At 40.1% G+C, this 10,000-nt stretch overlaps 1 protein-coding gene across 2 annotated transcripts in view; it reads right to left on the bottom strand.

The window, feature by feature from the left end:
• The window catches only part of LOC138051353 (uncharacterized), a 27,254-nt gene that overhangs the window by 233 nt on the left and 17,021 nt on the right, over positions 1–10,000 (bottom strand). The window contains exons 6-10 of one of the 2 annotated variants that reach the window (XM_068897548.1): positions 8,966–10,000; positions 6,292–6,435; positions 4,922–5,058; positions 4,188–4,350; positions 1–1,402 (exon numbers count right to left, since the gene is read on the bottom strand). The exon at positions 1–1,402 is cut by the window's left edge and continues 233 nt beyond it; the exon at positions 8,966–10,000 is cut by the window's right edge and continues 377 nt beyond it. In XM_068897548.1, the coding sequence (XP_068753649.1) occupies positions 1,206–1,402; positions 4,188–4,350; positions 4,922–5,058; positions 6,292–6,435; positions 8,966–10,000 (1,676 nt within the window). In that variant the 3' untranslated portion in view covers positions 1–1,205. The remainder of the gene's footprint in view (positions 1,403–4,187; positions 4,351–4,921; positions 5,059–6,291; positions 6,436–8,965) is intronic. The other variant, XM_068897549.1, reaches the window with a different exon arrangement.

The following is a 10,000-nucleotide window of genomic DNA, read 5'->3' as shown; positions in this document are numbered from 1 at the left end:
CATATGGGATCTTTACGCTATTTACGAAAACTCAGAAGATGAAGTTTGGACAAAATAAGTAACAAAAATCTGCACAGAAAATTTATCTGGGCTGTAAATAACTTAGATATATAAAAGTGACAAAATCCTCCTAAAATCGCATTTCACGGAGCAGTACGTCAGTTCCTAGCAGGGCCGTACGGTTTTTTCCGGCTCTGCCCGAGCTAATGTGTACGGCCCTCGTACGGAGATTTTCCAATAGTTTTACAATGAAAGAGCCTGCGTGGTCGCACGGGCCATATGATAATATTTAATTCATAAACAAATTACTAAACATCACATGTACAAGTTATGCTAAAGCCAGATGATGCACACAGGACCTCTAGTCCCGGGCTTGAATTTATTTAACCTTCGAAAAACAATAATCACAGAGCTAACTCCGAGGCTAGTATTGAAAATTATTACTCGTCTTGCTATTTTTCGTTTGATTATTTTCTTATTATTGTTGTTTGTTTAATTCTCTACAAAAACCAAAGCTGTAACTACTGTGTTTGCCATTTAATTTTGGAGCAAATAGCGACTTAAAGATTACGACGGCGCTTTGGCGACGCTACAAAACAACAGTCTTCTGAACGACTACACACAACTACAGTGTAAGAAATAAGTATTACTTGCAACTACCTCTATCAAGAGTAAACGGACATCATTGAAAATTTTTCTTTCCCAGAGCCTTAAGACTGCATAAGGAGCTCGCATTTTTGAACATTTCTCTCCCGTACTCGATAAAACTGCTACGTGAAATGACCAAATTTAAGGTTCTGACAACAACGTGGACAAACTACAGTGGATCTTTCAGTCTCTTTTTTAACTTCAAATCCGTCCCGACAAATTCAGTTCTAGGTCACTTCGCCCATATTGTGTAAACAAATATAAACAAGATGGAACAGAGTGTTTTCTCTCACGTAATCAGTAATCTTGTTTTCCCACCGAAACAAAAGAAAACATTTGCATGATAAAAGAGCTCAATTCCCGGAGGATTAGTTGGGGTCATCAACATGGCCGCCGTTCCTTTGTTTAGGGTCACCAGCATGACCGCCGTGACGTCACATGAAAACTCTATACATGTAATCATGAAATACTTAGAATAGCTCAAACTTATATTTTGAAGTCACGTTCTCGTCGCCGGAGCCATCGTGGTTTCTTAAACTCCCTATTAAGTCTCGCTTTTACAGGGGAGTCTCTTCGCAATCTTGAACGTCAGGACTCTGATTTTTTTCGGGCCGAGTGACCACGATCTTGTCCTTTGTCCTTGCTGTATTTTTCGCTGCAGTCGAGGAACACCGATTCCTTAAGATGGCTAGTTTGGCTCTATATAGCTCCAGGGACCTTCCACTGGCAGCAAATGACAAGAAAATGAACAGACCTGTGAACAACGAACAAATAAAATCACTAAGAATAGGGGACGAACGAAATGCCACGAACCCTTCGATGTTTACTACTTGGAAACCCTAGCCTCTTAGAGTTAACGGTACACTTTCTGCATGCCCACTTCAAGTGTAAGGTCAGTTGAGTTGGTTATCTACCACAGAGCGGGAAGGCCAACCTTATAAGGTCCACGTCACCCTATAGGCATTGCGTGCCGTGGAACAATTTTCATGTACGAAAACTGCGCCAAAGCTGAATCTCGTCCAATCAGATCGCTACGACAAGCAATGCGAATTTTCTTAACAAAAAAAGGGTCAAAAACCCTGTCGGTTGAAGCTCAGATAAGGCAGTTATTTATTTATTTATTTATTTCTGACATTTTGAGCGATGACAATCACAGGGAGGACAAAGAAATAGGACACGAGGTCCCTTACAAAGCCCCCTGGTCAACGGTCAGAAAAATTAAGAAAAAAAAAAGACAGACTAGTATAATTTAAAGTGCCCCTGTGATCAAGAAAAACACTTCCTTTTTTCCTTCAGATTTTGAAAGTGTGTTTGCTTAACACCTGACTGGCAAAATTTTGAGCTTTGATTTTTATCCAAAGGCCGCTTACTTTGAGTGTAAGTTTTGGATTTCACGGTCCGCCATTACTCACGTTCAAAACTGACCGATTGGAACTCAGACGGTTGGATCCAGGGAAACGTGACGTCAGAGGCTCACTAGCTTAAAATTTCAGCATGTCAACGCAGCTTATTATATATGCAAAGCGTGAGTTTAAAAGTCTGAAAGCCCAAAACCCCCGTGCTGCATATTAATTTTGCAGCGTACACACGTATTGCATTCTTAAACTAGTGAGCCTTTGACGTCATTTTCTCCTCGATCCAGCTCTCTCAAGAACATAATGTTAGTAATTGCGGACCATTAAATAGGAAAATTCCAGTTAAAATAAAGAGGTGTCTTTTTGAAATCAAGGCTTATAACGTGGGTCACTTAGTGTTTTGTTAACATAGTTTTGAAATCCAAAGAAAAATATGAATTGATTTTTTGGTCACAGGGGCACTTTAACAGGATGATACAACAGAAATAAGTGAAATCTAAACGATAAATAAAGCGACAATAAAGGATTAACACGTGCATTGAGACGCCAGGTTCGGTCGCCTGCAGATAGGGCAAATTATACGCCACATTATTGGCCGTTGGGGTGGTATGTAGCCACCTTAATTTTATTTATTGACGCTGCGATTGGTCTCAGGTGGCAACCGAAGTTAAATCATTTATTGCTAAGCTTCACGGCTTAAGAACTGGTTTTTGATAACGATGAGGATGATGACACACTTTTGGTGCGTGAGGCAGAACGGCTTGTCTTATAATAGTGCAAAAATCCAAACTTTCAGTAAGATCAAGTCACACGAAATGAGTATCCTTTAAACATGCACACTGGTGATCATGTCATACAAAGAAGAGGTGTTGGATTAACAATACTGAGAGAGGTACAAAACTTAATATAAGGTACCAAAAAGAAACTAAATTACGGGACTGATGATTATAACGAATAATTCTTGTTTAATTTGAAGCATTTAAAACGTTGCCATCGAGAGTCAACAAACGATAAATGTTGAATGTGTTCGATTATGTGAAAGAGGATAATCTTGCAAGCTGAAAGATCCTCAAGTATAGTCAGATTATAAAATTTGAGCGCAGTTGAAATGAAAGTAAGTTAATTATGGCCTTTTAAAAATGGCGTCGTTTTTTCTGTCTATACCGACGTTAGGGAGCTCCTCCAGCCCATCACCAGTTACGTGCTCCAGGCCTCATCACTGTTAATAATTTAGGGAAGATAATTAAAGGGAGAGTTTCACGTCTCTGCGCATGGGCAAACTGTCATGTCAGCCCATTTAATTCCATTGTTATTAAAACAATCGAAAGCACTGATGCAGAAAACGGAACAACACCTTAGAAGTGGAATTACTCATCGGAATTACTTTTGCATTCATTTCCTTTGTGTTATGAACCTATTGCATGCCAATAGATAACTGGTACGTAGTATAAAATGTTCGACCGGTATAATAAATTCGATGGTCAAAAGTAAATTTCATATTTCTGTGTATCTTCCACCAAATTTGGGTGTCAGTCATCCAGTGTATTTTCTTTAATATTCTCTGTGATTAACAAACATCATCTGGTTCAGTAACAAACTGTAAACTTTACAACTGCTTGGTCATGCTTGGACATGCTTGGACATGCTTGGACATGCGCAAAACCGTGAAACTGTCCCTTGGAGGACTTTTCAAAATCGCTGCGTTTTCTCTTCCCAGACCGACGTCACGGAACGACCATTACTTAGGGGATGGAAATAAGAGGAGACTATGCTCAATAGTATCTGACCCTAAAAGCTCCTCGCAGCCTTGTATCCTCCCTTCGGCTTAAAAATCAACGAGCCCCTCATTCTATCGTGCTCCAGCCCTCATGATCACCCCACTTAATAATGACTGCTCCAATGGAAAAGCCATGTTCAGAAATTATGGATGACACTCAGCTCTTTAATTCCGCTAATTTCATTGGGCCAGCATGGGACACAGCCCATGATGCGTTTAGGGTTGGGCCTCATTGTTTCTGTTGTGTATTTTTGAGCCCCTTTGTTCTCTGAACCAATCACGAGAGCCGGTGTAAGAGTTGCATGCGTCCTGACCCAAAAACTAAGCTGATATCATAACTGTCATATATCAGGGATTAGCAAAAACCGTACAAATGAAGGAAATAAAGCGAAGAAAGAGCACAATACCTTGAAGGCTGTTTAGAACAACATACGGGTACCACAGAAATGACAAGGCTTGCACGTTGGCAGCGATTCCAAGAATCCATGTCACTCCCATGACTGACGCCATTTTGACGCAAATCAAGGCTACGCCGGTGCTATGCCGTTGATTGGTGACCTTCTGCGTTCTCTGGAAAATAAAAGTCAGTCATTGACAATGTTGGAATGTCACCAAGCAAGGAAGACTCTTAACCGTCATACAAAGTGTGTTCCTTCCGCATACTGGTTTAAGTGGCATTTGCCAATGGTTCTGCTATCTTCACAATGTAGCCCTTGTTCTTTCGTAGTGAGAAACATAGGTTTCCGGTGGGTATAACAGCTGTCCATTTACTATTCACTGATGAGCCGCTTTAATTGCCGAAAATAAATCGGCTACTCAGCAGTCAAGCAGTTAATTGATTGGTAATGACTGGCATGAGGCTAAGGGGTTCCAGTCAGTCGGTTACTCAGCAGTCACTCTGACAGTTGTCAATGAGGCACTCATGATCAGCTGTCCGTCCATCAGTTCCAGCCTTGCAGTACAAGCCCCGTCGATGTTTGGTTGGGCAGTGATCATCTTTAGTCGAGGAGAGGATGTTCACTCATTTGGCGAGCGTTGTCATCCTGAATTGAGGCTCTCAAACAGTAACGATTTAGCCAGTACATCGTTTCGAATGCTATACAAAAATCTGATAAATCCGTATCTAATAGCTTAGTCTTACCTTCCTTGTCTTTACAATGTGCAATACGGTATGCACTAAGGCAAATGCATTGAAGAGCATTATCAATGCAATTGGCGCAACAAAGGAATAAAGAACAGCTTCAGGTTTGGATATGAAACAATAAGCCTCTCCTTCTCCTGTTGATCAATGGATGAAAAAAAAATATATAAAAACTCTAAGTGAAAATTATTATTGCAGTTGCCATCAACTTCGGCAGTTACAAATGAAGCCCGAAAAAAAAAACCCGTTCATTCTCACGTTGGACATTAAAGCGTGAAGCTGGTGGGGTCGCGCGTGTTAATTAAAAAAGCCAGCATGCATATTAAAGTAGACTAAATAGAATAAAATTTATTGACAATCTAGACCATTACTTAAAAAATAAATGAAAGTTAAAAGTGGGTTAAACTTTCAATATATGATTTAAGGACGTTCGCGCCCAAAACGTTCCCACGTACAGATTTTTTTTAAACTTGCCACGCAGAAAGGTAATGATCTACTTTTGCCAAAAAGGCAAAAAAAATGGGGGGTCACCGTGCTCGTTTTCGAGATCATGAGGTGCATTTTTAGAAGATTGCGTTACTTTAAGACGATCTTAGCTTACAACTGTCAGCAATAAAAAAGCTACATGAGTGAAATTTAGATCAGGTAAACGTACTCAGTTCAACACAACTAATATAACTAAATTAACCTTTGCAGCTGATGTCTTTTTCTGAGGTGAAATAGACCTTGAAAAACGATACATATTAGTCTGAGAAAGAAAACTTCGGTCGCACGAGAGCATAAAAGGGAAAATATTTGTAACTTCTCACGTACAGATTTTTTTTGTTTTTTGTTAAAATGGACAAAATCAAGAAAGGAAGTGATCTACGGAAAGAAAAATGGGGGTCACCGAGCATTCAAGAGAGTAAAATCGCTGCGAGGTTCTCAAAGCGATTGTCTATTCGCACTGTCACTCCATTTGCGTGACATTTCCGAGAAGACCTGGGTCCACAGCTATCCCATGATGCCACATACTTTCATGTTCCATTCTTGTGGAAAATTTTTGCGCCTTTAGCATCGTGTTTACTTGCGTGGTCTACGATGCATGACGTGTGCGTGACATGTGCAAAAAGATGCGCAGTAGCAATGGGCGCGAACGTCCTTAAACGCATCCTTTCGATTTTCCAAAAGCTGAACAATTTAAAAGGGAATGTTTTCACCTCACGTTTTAAAATGTTTTAGTATTATTGTTCCTGTTGGAATTAAAGAGTGCCTTCTGTCTACGTGAAAGGGTATTGCATTGGGTTGTACCTCTGTACGCAAAGGAAATTGAATGAATTGCACTGCCGTGATAGAGTCCGTTTAAATTCATATTTCGACTGCATACCTACCGTATCCAATCAATCCTTTCCTGAGAATTTGGTCACAGATCACAAAGATGGACACGGCAATAGCAGGAACTCCCCATCCGAAAAAACAGTATCTCAATAAGCGTTTATTGTGGTTTCCTTGACGATTCGATCTACGTCCGCCGTCTAGGTATTTAAGCAAAACTTCGATTTAACAATGGCACTCGAATGCTTCAAATCGGTAAAGGAGAGTTCGAAGTAGTGGACAGTTAAAATAGTAAGCATCCAACGCGGCCTTTTTTTAAAGAAAAAAAAAAGGATTTGTTGTGCTTTGTTGTGTTTTAAGGCATGCACTGGAAGCCGTGTCGAGAGTAAGTAGAGAATAATAAGTAGTAAGATGTAAGAGCCGCAGGCCGCCACGTTTCTTTCACTTCTCTCGACGTCACTTGCATTTCTTGAAACGCAACCATCGTAACTATTGTAAGCTAATCTTTGTACTTTGTGGTGCTACAAGACACAGGGGCGGCTTGTTATAAGAGCACTTAATTAATCGCAATGCTGCTTCAAAATAACGAGAATATGTATTCGTTAAGGCATGATTTAAGAGTGCATTTTTTTCCGATCCAAATAATTATTTTGTTGGTTTTTTTTTATGGTGAAATCCGAAAACGGACAATAAACCCACAAAAGCTACACACCGGGGTGAAATCTTCCGAACAACTCTAACCTAGGGCCCGGTTGTTCGAAAGCCGATTAGCTTAATCCAGGATTAGCGTAAACTTTTGTTTCATGTTTTCAACTTTTTGGTGAAAGGTTGTTTTGCTTATTTTTCTTTTTCAAGATTGGCTTCTTCTAATGTAAAGTTTTGCTGAATATCAACGTGGAACAGCATTTATTAGTGGAGAAATAAACTCCTTGGTTAATTTTTAATCTGGGATTAGCGTTAATCGGCTTTTGAACAACCGCGCCCCGGATTCTTGCGATTCAAACCTCATTGTTATTTTTGTAAAGGATTCTAGAAAAACACTTGTACAAGCGTGCAAAAAATGGTGAAAAATATTTTACTGCACATGACGTTCAAATTGAACCGTATTATTCGCGCCTACGAAAAAGGGTGAAAGTCGGTAGTGCACGTCCACTTCATGATAAGCGTCACAAGGTGTCCCCTTGCTCTCCTCCCCAAGTTCAACATCGCCCGCGTCTGGGAATACATGACAATCGAAGTCACAAAGTGTCCCCCAAAATCCGGTCTATAAGTAAAGATAAACAGCTACATTTACCGAGGTTGTTTACCCTCACCAAAAAATAACGCTAGCACGTCTTTTAAACCCGATAAAACGTCATTGTTGGGCACTTAAGGGCCCACTGACGTACCTTTTCGGGTGCGTTGCTAAGGATGTAATGGTTCAGTAATTTGAGAGAATTTGGCATTATTTTGGTCAGTTTACAATTTTTTTAAGCCAATGACCCTAAATATGATGTCATCATACCACGCCCATGGTCACGTGACCGATAAAAGAAAACTCTAAATTTGTCTCCGTGCTACGCAATTTGGGTATTTAATCGATGGTTTGATAATTTGTATCCGTTTTTGCATCCAGCCAAGCATGGTTTTCTTTTTATTTTGAAAAATGTTCTTTTTGAAGACATAAAACGATACTGAAATACCCATAACTTTTTCAAAAAAGATGATTTTAAAAAATCAATGCTTAGCTATATTCTGTATTTGGGGGTGAAACGTATCATGTAAAAAAAAATTTAATTCAATTTAAAACCACCGGAAATTTAGCTTTTTTCTCAAACCGGAAGTCCGTTCGTTTACGCATGCGCAGTTGATCTGTGAACGAGCGCGAGGAAGGGCGAGGATAAACCTTCGATTGAAACAACAGTTTGTGCGGTGACTTTTGCCAGTGAGTGGGTTTTCTTGTCAGCTCATGATATGATGACGTCAGTCACCGGAAGTAACATTTCACTTCCTTAGCAACGCCCGAAAAATCCGTCTGTGGGCCCTTAAGGAGTGCGGCTTTTTCTTTGGATTTTAAAACTATGTTAACTAAAAAACAAGTGACCAAAGTTTTAAGCCGTCATTTCAAAACGACACCTGTTTAATTTAACTTTAATTTCCCTATTTTATCGTGGTCTGCCATTACTAATTTTAAAATCTTGAGAGAGCTGGATTGAGGAGAAAATGATATCAGAGACTCACTAGTTTAAGAATGCAACCCGTGTCTCTGCGCCTTAAGTGTCTGGCTTTCAGACTTTTAATCTCTTGTTTTGCAAACATAATAAACTGCGTTCACACGCTGAGATTTTAAGCTAGTAAGAAAATGACGTCCCTTTCCCGAGATACAACCCTCTGAGGTCCAATCGGTCAGTTTTGAACGTGAGTAATGGCGAACCATGGAATCCAAAACTTACACTCAAAGTGAACAACAGCCTTTGGCTAAAAATCAAAGCTCAAATTTTTGCCAGTCAGGTGTTTAGCAAACACACTTTCAAAATATGAAGAAAAACAGGGGGTGATATCACTAGGGACAATTCGTGGAGTATCAAAATCGGGCGTGCACCTAATTACGAACATTCAGTTCTGGACATAACTGCTTTTGGCCGGAATCTTCTGTGTTTTGGTGCTGAATGATCTATATGATCCGAGATAACAAATACTTTTCTCAGAGCCCCCTTCCCCAAAAGTAAGAGTACTCTTAAGCTTACTTACCCGAGGACGTCAAGGTCTTGTGTACATCATACGCCATAGCATTCATCCACGTGAAAGAGCATAAGACAAAGTAATGAAGAAGAATGGCAATGACCTGGCATTGCTCATGACTGGAAGTCTTCATTGCTGCGAGAAAGACGCCTTGATACAGCAGCAAAGATATCGATAAATTGATGATGACCCTTCCAGGCAAGTTGCGCAGTTCAGAAAATAGAGTGTAAGTTGCCAACAAGAGAAGGAGGGACACCATTGACGTAATGCAACCAGCGAAAGTCATTATTTGGAGAGATGTTGGCATCGTTTTAGTGAGGTAGCCTGTGCTTCGCTGTTTATCCACCACTGTAGCATTTCTTGAAAAGTTGACGCAAAGTAGCAAAATATTGCCGCGAATTGTGTACCTCGTTCTCCCGTATATCTTGTGGTGAGGTTTAATGTAGACGGTACCATTAGGTCGTTGTTCGTAATCGCTTTGGTTGAAAACTTCGAAAGTGCAGTTCAAATTCGACAGTATTGTTTCGTTTGACATGAAATCAACAGATACTGTTTGTTTATCCCGGAAAACGAATGTGTTTGACAGGAAATCAATGAGTACTGTTTGCACATTTTGGGAAACATTCGTGACAATTTGTGATCGGTGTAAACTGACAATGCTTTTACATTTTCCAACGTATGGGTCGTACACTTCGTCAGAAGCACAATGCCAAGTTTGTTTAAAATTTCGCTCCAGATACATTTTTTCGTCTTTGACTGTAACCCTGCTCTCGAAGGAAGACGTAAAATCGAAGAGGATGGTCAGAGGCGGTGAAGGGTCCCAACCTGGAATACTACAATCGATCATCAAATTGCTGGGCTTTAATCCGTTACACAATGCGCATTGCAGATTTCGAAATCTTATTATCTTGCTGTTACTCATGAAACAAACAGGAAAAGCATATCCCAGGCACTGTGATTGGCAGTACGATGCATTTTTCTCTCGACCAATATCGGAACAGTCTTGAAAATGAGGGATGCATTTCTTCAAGTCTTGCACCCAAG

This window comes from Montipora capricornis, chromosome 6, assembly GCF_036669925.1.
Source record: "Montipora capricornis isolate CH-2021 chromosome 6, ASM3666992v2, whole genome shotgun sequence".
Taxonomy (NCBI): Eukaryota; Metazoa; Cnidaria; class Anthozoa; order Scleractinia; family Acroporidae; genus Montipora; species Montipora capricornis.
The sequence above is the reverse complement of the archived record's forward strand: the minus strand, read 5'-3'. Positions and strand labels throughout refer to the sequence as shown.